Genomic DNA, 21952 nt, shown 5'->3' with positions numbered 1-21952 from the left:
GTTCAAAAAAAGTGATTAATTTACAAACTTTAAATTTGTATGAAGTTAAACCTGTGATAAAACTTTACACTAGAACTCTCAGGAGTGGAGTATCCTGTGGTATATACTCAATCAATTTGGACATTTCCTTTCACCCTTCAGCTCAATATAATTTGCACTACAATTGCTGCAAGTGCAAGCTCGGTGAAAGCATAGTGAGGGGGTAGTGGGACCCATCTGTCTCCTGTGTCAATGAAAATGGAATGTTGAGAAATCGAACGAGAAAATAGTAAAATAAATAATGCATTGGACTAAAATCTGAGGCAGAAAGAGAAATAAAGACAGAAGAATTAACAATAGACTAAAAGAGAAAGCAGAAAGGACAATTTTTTAAAAAAATTGTCAACAACAGTTTACAATCTGCAGAAATGAAATGCCACAATTTAAACTCTTTCACTTCTGAGCCTGAGAAATTGGGTAGCAGGTAAATCTCATCAAATAAAGGGTACTTAATCAGCTGCCCTGACTCTTCAGTGAGATAAATAGGTAATTGATGCACAAGTGTTACAACTTTATGGAACTTATGGATGAACTGTTGTTTATATAAGGCTGACAACAGAGCATTGGAAATCAGCCAGTGATTTGTGGTGATTCCAAGCTCACTTCCGTGTCAAAAATCCACTGGTGCATCACACGTTAGTGGCACCTTTATTTTGGCAGCAAATCTGATCCAACACTTTTTTCAAATAACCACGATACTTTGGAACGTTCATTATTAAATGGTTTCATTCTTGTTTAGAACTAAAATGTTCTCAGAGGGATGTATCTGCATGCGGAGATTGTTGGGCTGTGAGGCAGTCTGCTTCATACCTTTTCCGGAGGCCCGTTAGGTACATCCTCAACCGATCTGGATCCAAGCATGAGTTTCTTGCTGTCTGCACCAGCCTGGTGGCCAGTTGATGCATTGCTCTCTGCTGCAGCGACTCAGCAGTGTTTCTTTGTTTACGCTGCAATTCAGCCAAAAAAAGCAAAATCAAAAATCAGACTACTACCACAGATAGTCATATTTATAAGATCAATCATGGTTCAATGGACAGCAATCTCATCTGTGAGTGAGATGGTTGTGGAATTGACTGCTACTCCAGACAAGCGATAATCTGAAATGACATTTGCAGTCTTGTACTGAGGTGGTGCAGTATTGCACTAATGGAATGGAATGTGTTTCAGATTAGATGTTAAATAAGGTTCTACTTGCTATCTCAGGTCGAAATGCAAGAATCCAGGACACTATATGAACAGAGGGATAGGGATGTAAGGCAGGATTTCACGGAGCTAGAGTGGAAGCTGAGAGCTAGAACAAGCAGAGTTGTTATCTCTGGTTTGTTGCCCATGCCACGTGATAGCGAGGCAAGGAACAGGGAGATATATCAGCTGAACACGTGGCTGCAAGAATGGTGCAGGAGGGAGGGTTTCAGGTTCTTGGATAATTGGGGCTCATTCTGGGGAAGGTGGGACTTGTACAAACAGGATGGTCTTCACTTGAACCAGAAGGGTACTAATAAGGTGGGAAATTTGCTGGTGCTCTTTGGGTTTAAACTAGCTCAGCAAGGGGATGGGAACCAGAGGTGTAGTTGCAGTGCACAGGAGGATGAAAGTAGGAAGGACAGGGAAGAATTTCAGGGTCACAGGAATGTGCTGGCAGACAACGAACTGGTTTGAAGTGTGTCTACTTCAACGCCAGAGGTATCCGGAATAAAGTAGGTGAGCATGCAGCATGGATAGGTACCTGGGACTTCGATGTTGTGGCCATTTCGGAGACATGGATGGAGCAGGGTGAGGAATGAATGTTGCAGGATCCAGGGTTTAGATCTTTCATTAAGAACAGGCAAGGCAGTAAAAGAGGGGGAGGTGTGGCATTGTTCATCAAGGGTAGTATAACGGTGGCTGAGAGAAATTTTGATGAGGACTCGTCTACTGAGGTAGTGTGGGCTGAGGTTAGAAACAGGACAGGAGAGGTCACGCTGCTTGGAGTTTTTTTATAGGCCTCCGCAGAGTTCCAGGGAGGGGGAAGAGAGGTTTAGCAAAGGTATTCTGGGTAGGAGTGAAAGGAACAGGATTGTCATTATGGGGGACTTTAACTTCCCCAACATTGACTGGAAATGCTATAACTCTAGTACGTCGGATGGATCAGTTTTTGTCCAATGTGTACAGGAGAGTTTCCTGACACAGTATGTCGAAGGGCCGACAAGAGGGGAGGCCACTTTGGATCTGGTGCTTGGTAATGAACCAGGCCAGGGTTTTGATTTAGGTGAGCACTTTGGAGAGAGTGACCATAATTCAGTTACGTTTAGTTTAGCGATGGAAAGGGATAGGTACATGCCACAGGTCAGGAGTTATCGATGAGGCAAGGGCAATTATAATGCAATTAGGCAGGAATTAGGATGCATAGAATGGGGTAGCAAAATGCAGGGGATGCAGACAATGAAAATGTGGAGCTGGTTTAAGGAACAAATATTGCGTGTCCCTGTCAGGCAGGGAGGAAGTGATAAGGTAAGGGAACCGTGGTTTACAACAGAAACTGCATCTCTTGTTACGAAGAAGAAGGAAACTTATGTGTTGATGAGGCAAGATGGTTCAGATGAGACGATGGAGAGTTACAGATCAGCTAGGAAGGATTTAAAGAGAGAGTTAAGAAGAGCAAAGAGAGGACACGAGCAGTCTTTAGCAAATAGAATAAAGAAGAACCCTAAAGCTTTCTATGGATATGTGAGGAATAAAAGGATGATTAGGGTAGGAATAGGGCCAATCAAAGACAGAAGTGGGAAGTTGAGTGTGGACCCTGTGGAGATTGGAGAGGTGCTAAACGAACGTTTCTCATCAGTTTTCACTCAGGAAAAGGAGAATATTGTAGAGGAGAAGAATGAGGTACGAGATATTAGATTAGAAAGGATCAAGGTTAGTTACGAACAGGTGTTATCAATTCTAGAAGGAGTGAAAATACACAAGTCCCCTAGGCCGGTTGGGATTTATCCGAGGATTCTCTGGGAAGCTAGGGAAGAGATAGCAGAGCCTTTGGCTTTGATATGTGAGTCGTTATTGTCTACAGGTTTGGTACCAGAGGACTGGAGGATTGCAAACGTTGTGCCCTTGTTCAAGAAGGATAGTAGAGATGACCCAGGTAATTATAGACCAATGAGCCTTACTTCTATTGTAGGAAAGGTTTTGGAAAGGATTATAAGAGATAAGATTTATAATCATCTAGCAAGCAACAATTTGATTTCAGATAGTCAATATGGTTTCGTCAAGGGTAGGTCATGTCTCACAAACTTCATTGTGTTTTTTGAGAAGGTGACCAAGCATGTAGATGAGGGTAGGGCAGTTGATGTGGTATACATGGACTTCAGTAAAGCCTTTGATAAGATTCCACATGGTAGGTTGTTGCAGAAAATGCAGAGGCATGGAATTGAGGGTGATTTAGCAGTTTGGATTAGAAACTGGATTTCTGAAAGAAGGCAGCGAGTGGTGGTTGATGGAAAATATTCAGCCTGGAGTACGGTTACTCATGATGTGCCCCAAGGATCTGTTTTGGGACCACTGCTGTTTGTCATTTTTATAAATGGCTTAGACGCAGGCATAGGTGGATGGATTAGTAAATTTGCAGACGACACTAAAGTCAGTGGAGTAGTGGACAGTGTGGAAGAATGTTACAGGTTTCAGGGGGACTTGAATAAACTGCAGAATTGGGCTGAGAGGTGACAAATGGAGTTCAATGCAGCTAAATGTGAGGTGATGCACTTTGGGAAGAATAATGGGAAGGCAGAGTACTGGGTCAATGGAAAGATTCTTGGTAGTGTGGATGAGCAGAGGGATCTTGGAGTCCATGTACATAGATCCCTGAAAGTTGCCACCCAGGTGGATAGTGCTGTTAAGAAGGCATATGGTGTGTTAGGTTTGATTCGTAGAGGGATTGAGTTCCAAAGCCGCAATATCATGTTGCAAATGTACAAAATGCTGGTGCGGCCACACTTAGAATATTGTGTACAGTTCTGGTCCCCATATTTCGGGAAGGATGTGGAAGCATTGGAAAAGGTGCAGAGGAGATTTACCAGGATGTTGCCTTGTCTGGAGGGAAGGTCTTATGAGGAAAGGCTGAGAGACTTGAACCTGTTCTCATTGGCAAGAAGAAGGCTAAAGGGGGATTTGATGGAGACAAATAAGATGATCAGAGGATTAGATAGGGTGGACAATGAATGTCTTTTTCCTAGGATGATGATGTCAGCTTGTACGAAGGGGCATAACTACAAATTGAGGGGTGATAGATTTAAGACAGATGTCAGAGGCGGGTTCTTTACGCAGAGAGTGATAAGGACGTGGAATGCACTACCTTCTAATGTAGTCAATTCAGCTACATTAGGGAGATTAAAACTATCCTTAGATAAGCACATGGATGATTTTGGGATAGTGTAGGGGGACGAGCTAAGAATAGTTCACAGGTCGGCGCAACATCGAGGGCCGAAGGGCCTGTTCTGCGCTGTATTGTTCTGTGTTCTAACAGCAGAGGAATTCTCCCCAGCCCAATATTTGTCTGTCAACCAACATCAGACAAATAATCTGGTAGTTGTCATATTGCTGTTGTGAGATCTTTTTGTACACAAACTGGATGCTAGATTTCCTAAATTACAACTGTTACCACACTTCAGAAATAACTGGCTCTAAAATTCTTTGGGACGATCTGAAGTTTTGTCAGGTGTTATATAAATGCAAGACTTATTTTCCTTCAAATACTGTGGCAGAGAAGCGGGCTGAAGGGAAAAAATTTGCACATTGTCATTAGTGAGGAGTGCCATTGTACAAAGTTAAGTTCTAATTGCAAGCCACACTCAGGTGACAGTAATTAATTTTTTTGAGGAGTTTATCATTTGTAAAAATGGAAAACATGATAAAGTTGAGTGTCAATTATCACCTAATCCTTCAACAGAGCAGTTGTTTGCTTTGCACTTTGGTACTCGAAGGCAAGACGTCACAAGCTCAGGCCTGTCAGGAGATCAGTATTGGGACGGTGATAGAGCAGGATGACACAAGGGTGGAGCCAATGGGAGACTAATGAGAGGAGCATGAAGGCAGAGTGTTAGTTGAATGGCATTGTTGGCTTATGAAGGGGTTCAAACTGATGGGCAATTTAGATGACAATGATGAGATTGTCAGAGATCAGGGTGGTTGGAGGTGAGAGATTAAGCAATGAAAACAAAGTGCCGGCAACCCTGAACAACACAAAAGTGTGTTTTTTGCACATATTTACTTCTACAACATTTATTGTGATCCAAATATGTTTTAGATACAAAGTATAATTTTCTCATCTGACGGACTATCTATTAAATAACATTACTGCGGTAACCCTACTTACCCATATTTGTTTGGTGATGTGAGAAGCAATTTCTTTAGCATCGAGTACAATTGATGGGGGAAGAGATGAAACCTCAGCAGCTTTCAAACCTCGTGCAAAAAAGCAACAAAGATGATATTAAGGAAGAGAATTATAAGACTGGTCATTGTATTCAGAGTTGTATAACGTACCCTTCCACCGACACTCTCATTCATTTAGCTGAACTGTTCCTCACCCTTAACAATTTCTCCTTCGAATCCTCCCACTTCCTCCAGACCAAAGAGATAGCCATGGGCACCTGTATGGGCCCCAGCTATGCTTGTCTCTTTGTTGGCTGCGTAGAACAGTCCATCTTCCATAGTTACACCGGCACCACTCCCCACCTCTTCCTCCGCTACATTGATGACTGCATTGGCGCCACCTCGTGATCCCACGAGGAGGTTGAGCAATTCATCAACTTCACCAATACATTCCATCCTGACCATCTCTGACACCTCCCTCCCCTTCCTGGACCTACCCATCTCCATTAATGACGACTGACATTTTTTACAAACCCACCGTCTCCCACAGCTACCTGGATTACACCTCTTCCCACCCTACCGCTTGCAAAAATGCCATCCCGTATTCTCAATTCCTCCGCCTCCGCCGTATCTGCTCCCAGGAGGACCAGCTCCACCACAGAAAACACCAGATGGCCTCCAGACCGCAATTTCCCTTCCCATGTGGTTAAAGATGCCCTCCAACGCATCTCGTCCACATCCCGCACCTCCGCCCTCAGACCCCACCCCTCCAACCGTAACAAGGACAGAATGCCCCTGGTGCTCACCTTCCACCCTACCAACCTTCGCATGAACCAAATCATCCGACGATATTTCCGCCACTTCCAAACGGACCCCACCACCAGGGATACATTTCCCTCCTCACCCCTTTCCGCCTTCCGCAAAGACCATTCCCTCCACGACTACCTGGTCAGGTCCACGCCCCCCTACAACAAATCCTCCCATCCTGGTACCTTCCCCAGCCACCGCAGGAATTGCAAAACCTCTGCCCACACTTCCTCCCTCACCTCCATCCAAGTCCCCAAAGGAGCCTTCCACATTCATCAAAGTTTTACCTGCACAACCACCAATATCATTTATTGTATCCGTTGTTCTCGATGCAGCCTCCTCTACATTGGGGACACTGGACGCCTCCTAGCAGAGCACTTTAGGGAACATCTCTGGGACACCCACACCAATCAACCACACCGCCCTGTGGCCCAACATTTCAACTTCCCCTCCCACTCAGCTGAGGACATGGAGGTCCTGGGCCTCCTTCACCACCGCTCCCTCACCACCAGACGCCTGGAGGAAGAATGCCTCATCTTCCACCTCGGAACACTTCAACCCCAGGGCATCAATGTGGACTTTACCAGTTTCCTCATTTCCCCTTCCCCCACCTCACCCCAGTTCCAAACTTCCAGCTCAGCACTGTCCCCATGACTTGTCTTTCCTGCCTATCTTCCTTTCCACCTATCCACTCCACTCTCCTCTCTGACCTATCACCTTCATCCCCACCCCCATTCACCCATTGTACTCTTTGCTACCCTCCCCCACCCTCCTCTCTGACCTATCACCTCCATTCCCACCCCCATTCACCTATTGTACTCTCTGCTACTTTCTCCCCACCCTCACCCTCCTCTGATTTATCTCTCCACCCTGCAGGCACTCTGCCTCTATTCCTGATGAAGGGCTTTTGCCCGAAAGATCGATTTTCCTGCTCCTCGGATGCTGCCTGAACAGCTGTGCTTTTCCAGCACCACTCTAATCCAGAATCTGGTTTCCAACATCTGCAGCCATTGTTTTTACCTTGTATAATGTGGGGCCAATGGATCATGGACACATTGACCAGCACTTCCATCTTATACTCCCAGGGACCCAGGTTCAATTTCAGCACTGGGCGGCTGTTTGTGTGGAGTTTACACATCCCATGTCTGCGTGAGTTTCTATTGGGCACTCTCGTTTCCTCCCAGAGAGTCGAAACGTTTGCAGCTTTAGTGGATTGGCCAGGCTAAATTGCCCCGTAGCATCTAGGAATGTGCAGGCCAGGTGGGTTAGCCATTGTAAATGCGGGGTAATGAATATAGGCTGGGGGGTGGGAGGAGCTAGGTCTGGGTGGGATGCAACTCGGGGGTCAGTGCAGATTCAATGGCCTCTATCTGCACTGTAGGGATTCAATATTCTATGAAATGAACTGAAAAATTACAACGCAGTATTTAAATAAACAAATTTAATGACTAAGCTAACTCTGGCTATGAATTTAATTCCAAAAATGTCTTTGTTATCCTTACCATTGTGTTACTTATCACCTTGATCTTGATTAACCTTTCTCTGCATGTTCAAGTAAGTGAATGTGTTTTAAATACTTAATTCTCAGAGTGTTACTGTAAGGGGTAAGGTCAATTTGTGGTCCATTCCTAGAGAAGTTGTGAGCCACCTTCTTAATCACTGCAGTCCACGTGATGAAGGTGCTCACAAGGTGATATCAGGGAGAAAGTTGCAAGATTCTGAATAGGAACAGTGAAGGAATCTTCAATATATGTTCAAGATGGACTGGTTTGTGACTTCAAGTGAATTGTATATTGTATACCTGCTGTCCTTGTTCTCTCAAGTGGCCGTGGGTTTTGACTTGGGAAGTTACAGCATTGTACTCTGCAGCCACAGTCCACATAAACTGGAGGGTTTGGATATTTAAAGGTGCTAGATGGAGTCTAGTTTTGCAGAGATATAAAGTTGTTCGCGTGGATAGAATCATAGAGTTTATAGAAGTAGACCATTAGAATCATCGTGACTGTACTGGCTCCCAACAGCTAATTTCACTCTCCAGATCTATCTCCGTCGCCCTCTAACATCATGACTTTCAAACCTATCTCCAGCTCACTTATTAAACGTCCTATGAATTCTGCCTCCACCACTCTCCCAGGCAGCGTATTCTAAATCCTAAAATCTCTGAGGAAAGAAATTTCTCCTCATTTCACTGCAAACTCTCTTGTTGACAATCTTGAAGTTGTGATTCCTAGTTATTGACGTACCGATTACTAGAAATAACATACCCTTCTTTACCCTGTCACAATTGTTCATAATTTTGAACACCTCAATAAGGTCACCTCTTAACCTTCCCTGCTTCAAGGACAATAAACCCAATCTCTCTAATCTTTCCTTGTATCTAAAAGCCCTCATTCCTGGGATCATTCTAGTAAATCTCCTTTGAACTTTCTCCAGGGCTTTAATATCCTTCCTTCAATAAGATGTCCAAAATTATACACAATACTCCAAGTGTGGTCTGACCAATGATTTGTAGAGGTGCAAGCATCACTACCTTGCTTTTATAGTCGATGTCCCCATTTATAAACCCAAGGATCCTATATGCCTTCTTAACAACCGTTTCAACTTGCCTGGCCACCTTCAATTATGCACGTTAACCCTGAGGTATCTCTGCTCCTGTACTCTCCTCATGTTTTGGAGGTGCCGGTATTGGACTAAAGTGTACAAAGTTAAAAATCATACAACACCAGGTTTAGTCCAACAGGTTTAATTAGAAGCACTAGCTTTCGGAGCACTGCTCCTTCATCAGGTGGTTGTGGAGTGTAAGATTGGAAGACACAGAATTTATAGCAGCGTTCCAAAAGCTAGGTCCCCTCAAGTTTGTAGCATTGAGCCTGTATGTCTCTGTGTTTCTTCTTCCAAAATGCATTACCCCATATTTCTCTGCATTGAAATTCAACCACCAGGTGTCTGCCATTTGGCTAACTTGTCAATGTCCCTCTGAAGCTGCCCAGCATCATCCTCACAGTTCACTCTTCTCCCTGACTTAAGTATCATCTACAAATTTAGAGATGTTCCCCACAACACCCCTCTCCAAATCATTGATATAAATCAGAAAAAGTCACGGTCCCAACACTGATTCTTGGGGAACACCACTTTCAACTCGTCTCTAATCTGAGAGATACCATCTCTCCCTACCTTTTGTTTCCTATCTTTTGGCCAACTCATCTCCAATCTGAGAGTTACCCATCTCTCCCTACCCTCTGTTTCCTATCTTTTGGCCAACTCCTCTCCAATCTGAGAGATAACCATCTCTCCATACCCTCTGTTTCCTATCCTATAGCCAACTTCTAATCCAGGCAGCCAAGGACCCATCATCCCCAACATTTCTAATTTGATAACAAACCTGTCATGTGGTACCATATCCAATGCTTGCTGAAAGTCCAAAAATACAACATCTACAGCATTACCCTCATCCACTGCCTGTGTCATATCATCAAATTTGTAAGACATGACTTGTCTTTGACAAAGCCATGTTAACTGTCTAATTAACTTATTTTTCTCTGTCTCTTTACATTATGGCCTCCATCTGTTTCTCCACCACTGATGTCAAGCTGACAGGACTGTAGTTTCTCGAATTATCCTTTGTCCCTTTCTTAAACAATGGTGTCACATGTGTAATCCTACAGTCTCCTGAAACTAAGAGAGGCCTGGAAAATTTCTGTCGATGGCTCCACAATTGCTTCCTTAGCTCTCTCAGCAATCTGGAATGCATCCCATCTGGGCCTGGAAACATCACTATCACTATGCTGTTCAGTTGCTCAACGCCCATGTTTTCAACTCGGCCATTGTTACCATCTTCTAATTTGGTAAAGACACAAGCAAAACATTCATTCAGTACCTTTGCTATATCCCTTTCTTCAGTAAGAAGCTTTCCATGCTTGTTCTTTATGGGTCCCACTCTGTCCTTCACTAATCTTAATATATCTGAAGAACATTTTACTATTCGTTTTGCCATCCTTTCCTCATGCTTCCTCTTAGCCTTCCTTATTACAGACTTAGCCTCTCTCCCGCATTTGAGATATACTTCCTGATTTCTATTGTTGTTATTATTCCAATATACATTATTTTCTCAATGTCCTTATAGATCATTGAGTCTTACAGCACAAATTGTGTATCCAATTTGTCAGCTTGCCCGAGATTCCATGTAGGAGAAAGTGAGGACTGCAGATGCTGGAGATCAGAGCTTAAAAATGTGTTGCTGGAAAAGCGCAGCAGGTCAGGCAGCATCCAAGGAGAAGGAGAATCGACGTTTCGGGCATAAGCCCTTCTTCAGGATGCTGCCTCCTCTCCAATCCTCCTTCTCCTTGGATGCAGCCTGACCTGCTGCGCTTTTCCAGCAACACATTTTTAAGCTCTAGATTCCATGTGTTCTAACCTTCTAGAGCAGCCTACCATGTGGAACCTTAACAAAGGCCTTACTGAAATCCATATGGAGTCTACCACCCTGCCCTCGTCATTCTTCCTCGTAACTTCAAAATCCTGTGAGGCAGGATCTCCTGTGCACAAAACTCCCAATCAAACCCAGTCTTTCCAAATGCATGTACATCTTATCTCTCAGAATCTTCTCAAGTAACTTACCCACCACAGATGTTAGGCTTACTGGTCTATAGTTTCCAGATTTTCTTCGCATCCACTAAAATGCATTTCTAATCAACCTGCTGCAGTTCAACTTTTAAACCCCTAAAATCTGCCATTTTACAGTCTGAGATCTTAATCATTGACTGATTTTTATCTTTTTTCAATTTAATACTGACCCAAATTTTTGTTATGATTGCTATTTCCCAAATGCTCCCTCATTTGGATGTTCTCCACTTGGCCTATCTCATTTCCTAAGACAAGATCCAGCACTGCTGCCTGTCTGGTAGGACTGGAAAATACTGATCCAAAAAGTTCTCTTGCCCACATTGCAGGAATTTCACCCCTTTGTGTCCTACACTCTACCTTTTTCTCCAATCTACCTTAGGGCAATTGAAATTACCAACTATCACAACCCTACTTGTCCTGTAGCTTTCCATAATCTGTCTACAAATGCTCACTTCTACTTCCTCCCCCACTAGTTAGAGGTTTATAATAAATTTGCAACAAGATCAGTGCTCCCTTCCTGTTTCTCACCTCCAACCATATAGATTCTAAATGTGGATCCTGAAGTCCTTGGGCCATTTTCTTTGGTGCTGTTCTTCATAGTCTAAAATGGGCATTGCCAGTACGATCACTAATTATTACTTATTCTGAGCCCATCAGACGAGAAACAGGTTTTGTCAAGAGAGAATGTGTTTTCTTGCTTTTTGTTCCCAACAATTCAGTCCATTCATTGTTCACTTGGAACATAAATCAGGCAATCATGCAAAACAGCAAATCACACAAACACAAGCCTTAGATTATCCGTCCATTAATAAATATAGATTACAGGCAGCATACACATTCAGATAGACTAGGCTGTATTCTATTGAGTACAGATTAAGGGTAATCTCAAGATCTGTAAGACAATAAAATAATTTCAGGTAAGTAATTAGAGGGTGAGAATACAGATCTTGTGGCACATCCTGACTTATGAGCCAAAAGCTCTGGATTTAAGACCCACACAAAGACCTTTTGACCACAGAAGGTTCGTAACATGGTCGAAAAGGTTGTGTGCTGTAAATACTTCCAGTATGCATTATACCAGGTAGATGGAAAACATAGAAACATAAAAGATAGGAGCAGGAAGAGGCCATTCAGCCCTTCGAGCCTGCTCTGCTATTCATCACGATCATGACTGATCGCCCAACTCAATAGTCTAATCCTGCTTTCTCCCCATAACCTTTGATCCTATTTGCCCCAAGTGCTGTATCTAGCCTCCTCTTAAATGCATTCAATGTTTTGGCATCAATTACTTCCTGTGGTAATGAATTCCACAGGTTCACCATTCTTGAAGAAATGTCTCATTTCCGTCCTAAATGATCCACCCATAATTCTCAGACTGTGACTCCTGGTTCTGGACAAACCCATCATCAGGATCATTCTCCCTGCATCTACCCTGACTAGTACTGTTAGAATTTTATAAATCTCTATGAGATCCCTCTCATTCAGCTGTATGCCAGCAAAAACAAGAGCAAGAGAGATTGCTGGTCAGCCATCCTGCAGAAGGCAATCACAAGCTACTGCAATATTTTGTCCATAAACATGGGCCAAACCAATGGAATTCCATGCCCAACCCTTAGAAATGAGAGGAGAGATAAACAGAAATTAGAGAAACCACTAATCTGGAAATAAGACTTTGATAGATAGGAAAGTAAAGTGTGAAGAGGACACAAGGAGGTTACAAAAAATATAGATAGGTCATGCAAGTGGACAAAGATGTGACAAATGGAGAATAACATAGAAAAATGTGAAATTGTCCACTTTAGCAGGAAAATTAAAAAAGAAGCCTGTTACCTAAATAGTAAGAAGAATTGCTGCATACAAGTGAAAATCAGGAATTCCGGGTCAATTAAAAAAGTCAAAAGCAAAAAAGATTTTTAAGATTAATAGTCCTAGAAACGTAGAAGAAAGGACTGCGAGGATGATTCAGGAGAAGAGTGAAAGTAATAGGGTGGTTGTTATGGGGGACTTTAACTTTCCTGATATTGATTGGGAAAATTATAGCTCTAGTTTGTTAGATGGGTCGGTGTTTGTCCAATGTGTGCAGGAGGGTTTCCTGACACAATATGTAGATAGGCCAACAAGAGATGAGGCCATACTGGATTTGGTTCTGGGTAACGAACCAGGCCAGGTGTTAGAATTAGAGGTAGGTGAGCACTTTGGGGATAGTGACCACAATTCGGTAACTTTTACTCTAGTGATGGAGAGGGATAAGTGTGCACTGCAGGGCAGGGAAATTATGATGCGGTGAGGCATGACTTAGGATGCGTGGCTTGGAAAAGTAGGCTTCAAGGCAAGGGCGTAATTGATATGTGGAGCTTGTTCAAGGAGCAACTATTGAGTATCCTTGATAAGTATGTACTTGTCAGGCAGGGAGGAAAGGGTCGTGTGAGGCAGCCGTGGTTTAATAAGGAATTGGAATCCCTTGTTAAATGGAAGAGGGGGGCCTATGTAAAGATGAGGCGTGAAGGTTCAATTGGGGCGATTGAGAGTTATAAGGTAGCCAGGAAGGACCTGAAGAGAGAGCTAAGAGCAGCAAGGAGGGGACATGAAAGGTCCTTAGTTGGTAGGATTAGGGAAAACCCTAAGGCTTTCTATAGGTATGTCAGGAATAAAAGAATGACTAGGGTAGGAATAGGTCCAGTCAAGGATAGTAATGGGAAGTTGTGTGTGGAGGCTGAAGAGATTGGGGAGACACTGAATGAATACTTTTCATCAGTATTCACTCAGGAACAGGACATTGTTGTCAATGTGAATACTGAGTCACAATTAAGTAGAATGAATGGCTTTGAGGTATGTAGAGAAGAGGTGTTGGAAATTCTGGAAAGGGTGAAAATAGATAAGTCCCCTGAGCCTGATGGCATTTATCCTAGGATTCTCTGGGAAGAAAGGGAGGAGATTGCAGAGCTATTGGCCTTGATTTTTATGTCCTCGTTGTCTACAGGAGTAGTGCCAGAAGACTGGAGGCTAGCAAATGTGGTTCCCTTGTTCAAGAAGGGGAGTAGGGATAATCCTAGTAACTATAGGCCGGTGAGTCTCACTTCTGTTGTGGGCAAAGTCTTAGAGAGAATTGTAAGGGATAGGATTTATGAACATCTGGATAGGAATAATGTGATCAAGGATAGTCAGCATGGTTTTGTGAAGGGCAGGTCGTGCCTCACAAACCTTATTGAATTCTTTGAGAAGGTGACTAAGGAGGTGGACGAGGGGAAAGCGGTAGATGTGGTGTATATGGATTTTAGTAAGGCGTTTGATAAGGTTCCCCATGGTAGACTACTGCAAAAAATACGGAGGTATGGCATTGAGGGTGAGTTGGAGGTTTGGATTCGGAGTTGGCTGGCTGGCAGAAGACAGAGGGTAGTAGTTGATGGCAAAGGTTCAAGTTGGAGTGCCGTTACTAGCGGTGATCCGCAAGGATCTGTTTTGGGACCATTGCTGTTTGTCATTTTTATAAATGACCTGGAGGAGGGGCTAGAAGGTTGAGAGAGCAAGTTTGCGGATGATACGAAAGTCGGAGGAGTTGTTGACAGTGAGGAAGGATGTGGCAGGTTACAGCGGGATATAGATAAACTGCAGAACTGGGCAGAAAGATGGCAAATGGAGTTCAATGTAGCTAAGTGTGAGGTGATTCACTTTGGTAAGAGTAACAAAAAGATGGGGTACTGGGCTAATGGTCGGATACTTGGTAGTGTGGATGAGCAGAGGGATCTTGGTGTCCATGTACATAGATCTTTGAAAGTTGCCACTCAGGTAAATAGTGCGGTGAAGAAGGCATATGGCGTACTGGCTTTTATTGGTAGAGGAATTGAGTTCCGGAGTCCTGAGATCATGTTGCAGTTGTATAAGACTCTGGTGCGGCCGCATCTGGAGTATTGTGTGCAGTTTTGGTCGCCATACTATAGGAAGGATGTGGAGGCACTGGAACGGGTGCAGAGAAGGTTTACCAGGATGTTGCCTGGTATGGTAGGAAGATCGTATGAGGAAAGGCTGAGGCACTTGGGGTTGTTTTCATTGGAGAAAAGAAGGTTTAGGGGTGACTTGATAGAGGTGTACAAGATGATTAGGGGTTTAGATAGGGTTGACTGTGAGAACCTTTTTCCACGTATGGAGTCAGCTATTACGAGGGGACATAGCTTTAAATTAAGGGGTGGTAGGTATAGGACAGATGTTAGCGAGTCGTGAGTTCATGGAATGCCCTGCCAGTAGCAGTGGTGGACTCTCCCTCTTTATGGGCATTTAAGCGGGCATTGGATAGGCATATGGAGGATGGTGGGCTAGTGTAGGTTAGGTGGGCTTGGATCGGCGCAACATCGAGGGCCAAAGGGCCTGTACTGCGCTGTATTCTTCTATGTTCTATTATTGACAAGAATGTGAAACCAGTATGACTAGATAATGTTAACATGCTGTTCAGACAAAATGAAGTTGGAACAGGCTTGAGGGGAATACCCTTGTTCCTACATATTTACAACATGAAATTATCAAATAAAACTTTACCGTACAAAAATTAGACACCATCACACCGTGCCTCATCCTCTTCTCACTTGCTGCCACATTTCCACAACTGTCCTGAAGAGGGATTACTGGACCCAAAATGTTAGCACTGATTTCTTCCCAGATGCTGCCAGACCTGCTGAGTTTTTCCATCAATTTCTGTTTCTCTTTCTGATTTCCAGCATCTGCAGTTCTATCATCTTTTTATCACTAGATATATTTAGGAAGAAGAAGCTCAGATATTTCACTTCTACCATAATCCAGTCCAATAAAAATTTCTGATGCAGGCATAGTAGAAAAATCAAGAAAATCAAAGAAATGGAGGAACATAAAATTATATAGGTAAAGTGATCATAATACTAGCAGATTATAGGGCTGCTTTCTCATTAGAGATTCTGGATCAATGGTGCTGGAAGAGCACAGCAGTTCAGGCAGCATCGAGGAGCTTCAGCCAAATCGACGTTTCGGGCAAAAGCCCTTCTGATGGTCACCATGCCTCAGAGAAGGTGAGTGTTGAGAAGAATAGTCCTTCATGGTAACCTCAACCAATACAGATATTGAATCAATGTTGTTGGCATTCCTCTGCATCACCAACTAGCTGTCCAGACAACTAAGCCAACCAAACCGCATAAAAAGATAATAACCATTATTACAGAAAAAGTATTGCAAAACCACTGGGGCTAAAGGCAGATAAGTCCATGGAGCTGTAGACCTTCATCTTGGAGTCGTAAAAGAATGGTGTTAATTCATTCTGAAGCTAATCAGCGAAGCGGAAATTAGATGCCAAATCTTTTACCTAATACTAGATGTATTACAGAATGCAACTTTTTTATATTCATTCATGGGCAGTGGCCATCACTGTCTGGCCCAGAATATATTACTCACCCCTAACTGCCCTTCAGACAGAAAAAACACAAACGTTTGCCTCTTCCCTTTCTAACACCCAGTGTCCTAGAATATTTTCTCTATAACATTTAACAATGGGAAATGCTGATATCCTTTTCTGTTTCAGTTGTGTCAGCAACAGCGACTTTCTGCCAACAATGTGATAATGAACAGAAAATATGTTTGTAATGCTAATGGAAGGACAGATATTGGCCAGGACATTGCAGATAGCTCTGCTGGGTTTCTCTTTATATACTTTTGAAAATAACTAATAATAAATTATTAATTAAGCTTAAGGAAACTAAAGACTGACAGTGTAATAAAATCAAACATATAAAGGAAATCAATTAGACTTTGATTTTCGGGCAATGTTATGCACTCCAGCTGGTGACAGAAAGCCTCAAATTGTCAGTGGACACCCTAAGTTCCCTCTATGGGGACAGACAGGAGACAGGCAGGCAAGTATCCCCTATAGCTCACTGCCTGGACTTGTTTATGGTCACCATATTTCTTTTTATACTCTTTGAAGTAGATACTAAATTAATAAACCAAATTAAAAAGTGGGCAATGCATCTTTAAAATTGAACTGAAATGTTTTTATGGAGATAATGCACTCTAGTGTCCGCAGTGCTCATCAATTGTGGAAGCATATCAGTGGACCCTTTCCAAGGACACCCTGGCATGTTTGTAACCATAAGAGAGAGACTGGAATAATGACCTTCTCCATATATCACCACCTCGAGCTGTTTATGGTTACCATGTTTCTCATTATACTCCAATGAAGACTAAATTTACATTAAACTAATTAAACCAAATTAGAAGGGGCATTGTAACAAAATCAGAAGTTCAAATAAAATTTTGAAGTTTCAATTAAAACTCCATTGTGGGTGGAGAGAATGCACACCAGCCCGGCAGCTCCCTCTGGATGCAGAAGGCCTCAAGTGTGTTAATGGACATCGCAGTTGTATGCATTTTGGGAATGCAACTACAAGTCAGGCATATAACAATCCCTTCCATTGCCCACTGCCATGGTCTCTTTAGGTAATAAAATTTCTCATTTATTTTTTAAACCAAGAAATGCAATTATACCAAATTAAAACTGAACAGGTAGCCCTATCTCACTTTATACTATTTAATAAACACCTATGAAACAAGCTATTTTTTATTCAATCAGAGGATGTGGGTGTCGCTGGCTGGGTCAGCATTTATTTCCCATCCTTAATTGCCCTTGAGAAAGTGGTATTGAGTTGCCTACAGCTACAGTCCATGCACAGCTAGGGTGTTGAGAGTGGGGAATTCAATTATAATAAAGGCCAGTGAATGTCAAGGGTGATGGTTAGATTCTCTCTTGCTGTAGATGGCCATTACCTGACATATGTGTGGTGTGAATATTATTCAATAGTTGTCAGCCCAAACCTAGATATTGTCCAGGTCATGCTGCATTTGGACATGGACTGCTTCAGTATCTAAGAGTTTCACATGGTACCAACCATTGTTGAATAGTGTATGTTTTAAGTTTGTCATGGAAAAGGAGAAAGATGGTCTGCAAAATAGGGTTTTGGATTGGGATAGGTAGATTTTATTAAAATAAGCCTAGACCTGACCAAAATAGACTGAGGACAGCTACTTGAGGTTAAATCCACAGCAGAACAGCAGTGGGTATTCAAAATGATGCCTGGGAAGATACAGACCCAACATGTTCCCTTTAGAGTGAAAAATAGGAAATATAGGAAATTATAGCAAGCCCAGAGATCTGTGAATTCTATGAATTTTCAGAATTGGCTAAAGAGGGAAAAAGAGAAGTATACCATCGGGAGTAAAATATGGAAGCCCTAGAGGAGTATAAATAGTGCGGGGGGGGGGGGGGAATCTTAGGAAAGCAATTAGGAGAACAAAGAGGGGGCATGAGAAAATGTTGATGGGCAAGATTAGGGAGAATCCCAAGTTATTCTACAAATATATCAAGGGTAAGAGAGTAACCAGAAAAAGAGCAGGGCCTTTTGGGGAGTATGGAGGCAATCTATGCATGAAGCTAGAGGACCTTGGTAGAATGTTAAATGAGTACTTCACATCTGTCTTCACGTGGGACAGGAGGATGTAAGTGCATAATTCAATAAGATAGACTGTGAAATTCTTGAGCAGATTGACAGAAGAATTGAGGAAGTAATGGTGGATTTAAAAGTAGAGGTCCCAGGTCCAGATGAGTTATATCCCAGGCTGCTGTGTGAGACAAGGGAGGAAATAACATGGGCCCTGACCCAAATTTTATACCATCTCTAGCCACAGGGGAGGTACTGCAGGATTGGAGGACAGCAAATGTGGTCCTATTTTATTAGCGACTGGTAGATACAGGCCAAGAAACCACAAACCAGTAAGTCTAACATCAGCGGTAGGGAAAATAGGGAAGGAGAAAATTAATTTCCACCTGAAAAGGAAAGGTTTGATCAGAGGTAGTCAGCATGGTTTTGTTAAAGGGAAGTCATGCCACACAAATCTGGAGGAATTTTGAGGAAGTGGCCATGTGTTTGCATGAGGGTAGGGTAGCTGAGTACCACATGGGAAACTGATACATAAGGCTTTGCTGAATCAAATTAAACTTTCAAAATTGAGATTTATGGATTTTTATTGATCAAGGGCAGTCAGGGATATGGAGCAAATAGAGTTTGGGTGCAGGTCAGCTGCAATTGCATTTAAGGGCAGAGTGGACTTAAGGGGCCAAACAGCCTACTTCTGTTCCAAAGTTCCCAGGTCTAGCAGTATAGCTTACCATAATTTTTCTCCTCAGTATAACCTTTGGAGAGGATGTATGTGTAGACAATTTTACTACAGTTTCCAGTCCTGCTTCGATTATGTTGAACTTCGAAGTGGTTGTTTTCCACATTGGGATATAAAGCATCAAGGTGGCAGATTTCTAGGAAGTGAGTGGCAAATAACGTGAATGCCTAAGTGGAAAGAAAGCAAACAACTTGTTTCAAACAGGGTGAGACATTGTGGTAACATTACTGGAATAGTAATCCAGAAACCCAAGCTACAGTTCTAGGAATATGGTTCAAAGTCCTCCCCATCCCCTAACTCTTTTATGAAAACAACTTGATTCAGGGCAATTACATATAAGCAACAAATGTTGATTATGCCATCAATGCTCACATTCCTTGAAATAATAAAGGAAAAATAAATAATGACAAACATCAAAGAAAACCACTTCAACAAAGCTGCCTGTTGCAGGTGAATGCATTTCCTGCTATGCAGTGTTGCCGTGAGTCAGCCATAGCTCAGCGGGTAGAGCACTACTGCCTCTTAGTCAAAATGTTGTCCAAGCTTCCTGATCTGATCTGATCACTTAGAGTGACATTTTTAGTCCAGTGTTAAAGGAGTGCTGCACTGGCAGAGGAACAATCATTATGTGCACTAAGTAATTTGAGGTTTCATCAAGTCTCTTCAGATGAATGTTAATGGTCCCATGACATAATTTCAAAGAAGAGTAGGCGAGTTCACTCCTGGGTTGGCCTGGCTGATATTCACTCTCAAGCAAGATCAATAAAATAAGCTATCTGGTTCATTACTATATTGCTATTTATGGGATCACACTCTGCACAAATTACCATTTGTGTTTACAATATCAAAAGTACTATAAAATGCAAGTACTTTATAATGTCCTCTATAACCTTATCCTCTCACTGCAATTTCTGCTAATGTTGATCATATAGTATCTATAACACAGGAACAGGCCATATAGCTGAACTAGTCCATGCAATGCTTAATATTGAGGTTTACTTCTAGCCATTCTTTGAGTATCAGTGGTCTTTCCTGAATTCTCTGTTGGGCTTATTTATGACCGTTCTGTATTTATTGGGCCTAATTCTGTCCTCTCTCTCAAGTGGAAACATTTTCTGTGCATCTGTCTTTTGGACAGAATTTTACATGCGATAAAGACACCTCTCCATTTGAGCAGGGTGATCTGCCAGGCCTCCCTCCATCCATGACCTTCTCTTGCCATCTGTAAAATTGAGCCAGTAATTGGCCACTTAAGCCCTTCATCTGGGAAAAAACAGCTGGTCTTCACATCTTCGAGGAGAAAGTGAGGACTGCAGATGCTGGAGATCAGAGCTGAAAATGTGTTGCTGGAAAAGGGCAGCAGGTCAGGCAGCATCCAAGGAACAGGAGAATCGACTTTTCGGGCATAAGAAGGGCTTATGCCCGAAACATCGATTCTCCTGTTCCTTGGATGCTGCCTGACCTGCTGCGCTTTTCCAGCAACACATTTTCAGCTCTGGTCTTCACATCTGTAAAATTGTGAATGTGTGGTTAGTAGAGAGGCAATACATGGGGTTTTACAGGACCACCCAAGATACATGGGACCATTAAGTTCAGTCCTATGAAACCACCTTTATAATATTGGACCTCTGTCAGGCTATTCCTCAGTCTTCTCTATTATAGAGATGAAAAGTCCCAGTTTTTTCAATCTTTCCTAATATATATGGAAAATGACACAGTTTTGATACTGTTCTTATAAATCCCAAACTTTGTTCACACTTGCATAAACAAACCCTTTACCTTGAAACTGAGCAGAAACTCACAGACAGCATGACAAATCCCAATGCCTTCTTCTGTACTGGTTCCTCTACCCAATTCATCAATTATAATGAGAGATTTATCAGTGGCATTATGCATAATGTATGTTACCTGCAAGAAAAGGAATAGATGCATACTGAATCTTCTAATCATCAAAATAACCTTCAATTTCTATATCATGTATCTAGCTACATCTTGGTTTGGATTTATTAGGAGTAAGAGGCCTGCTCCAATTTTGTATCCAATTGGCTAGCTCTTCCTGGATCCCAAGTGATCTAACTTTACCAACTAGCCTACCATGCAGAACCTTGTCGAAGGCCTTGCTAAATTTCACATAGGCAACTTTGATGGCTCTGCCCTCATCCAACGTCTTGGTCACATCCTCAAAAAACTTGATCAAGTTTGTGATATACAATTTTCCATGCACAAAGCTATGCTGACTATCCCAAATCATAATATTGCTGGAAATAATGAGATTATTTCAAAACTCTGGAAAAGTGTTGTTTTGTTGCAATAAGAAACAACTTTACATTTTTCTGGCATTATTCAGGATCTCAAACATTTCAAAACACTACTTTAGCTTAGGCTTCATGATCATCAATTTGTACCCAGCAAACCCCACAGCGGCAAGGTGATAAAGACCAGATAATCTTTCTTAGTGAAGTTGGGCGAGGGATAAATATTGACTAGTACAATAGGAAGAACATATCAAAATACTAAGTATGTAAGTTAGCTCACTGAGCTTGAAAGTTTGTTTTCAGACGTTTCGTCACCACACCAGGTAACATCATCAGTGACAGTCTCTGGTGAAACAGTGGTATGTTCCACCTCTTTATTTATAGGTCTTGGTTTCTTAAGGTGGGTGATGTCATTTCCGGTTTTTTTTCAAGGGAAGGTAGATAGGGTCTAAATTGATGTACTTATTGATGGAGTTCTGGTTAGAATGTCATGTTTCTAAGGATTTTCGTGCATGTATTTGTTTCACCTGTCCAAGGATGTGTGTTGTCCCAGTCAAAATGGTGTCCTTCTTTGTAGGTATAGAAACTAGTGATAGTAGGTCGTGTCCTTTGGTGGCCAATTGGTGTTCATGCTTCCTGGTGGCAAGTTTCCTGCTAGTTTGTCCAACGTAGCGTTCTTAACAGTTCTTACATGGTAT

General features: G+C 42.4%; 1 protein-coding gene across 1 annotated transcript in view; it reads right to left on the bottom strand.

Moving 5' to 3' along the window:
- Nucleotides 1–791: 791 nt before the first annotated feature.
- Nucleotides 792–21952, bottom strand: part of msh4 (mutS homolog 4) — a 129010-nt gene continuing 107849 nt past the window's right edge. Inside the window, exons 16-19 of the mRNA XM_087990305.1 lie at nucleotides 20779–20907; nucleotides 18992–19166; nucleotides 5384–5472; nucleotides 792–986 (exon numbers count right to left, since the gene is read on the bottom strand). Of these exons, the coding sequence (XP_087846431.1) occupies nucleotides 792–986; nucleotides 5384–5472; nucleotides 18992–19166; nucleotides 20779–20907 (588 nt within the window). The remainder of the gene's footprint in view (nucleotides 987–5383; nucleotides 5473–18991; nucleotides 19167–20778; nucleotides 20908–21952) is intronic.

Source organism: Chiloscyllium plagiosum, unplaced genomic scaffold (genome assembly GCF_037043375.1).
Source record: "Chiloscyllium plagiosum isolate Xiang-an unplaced genomic scaffold, Cpla_swu_hap1 HiC_scaffold_9, whole genome shotgun sequence".
NCBI classification, from domain to species: Eukaryota; Metazoa; Chordata; class Chondrichthyes; order Orectolobiformes; family Hemiscylliidae; genus Chiloscyllium; species Chiloscyllium plagiosum.
Note: the sequence above shows the minus strand (reverse complement) of the source record. Positions and strands in the feature narration are given on the sequence as shown.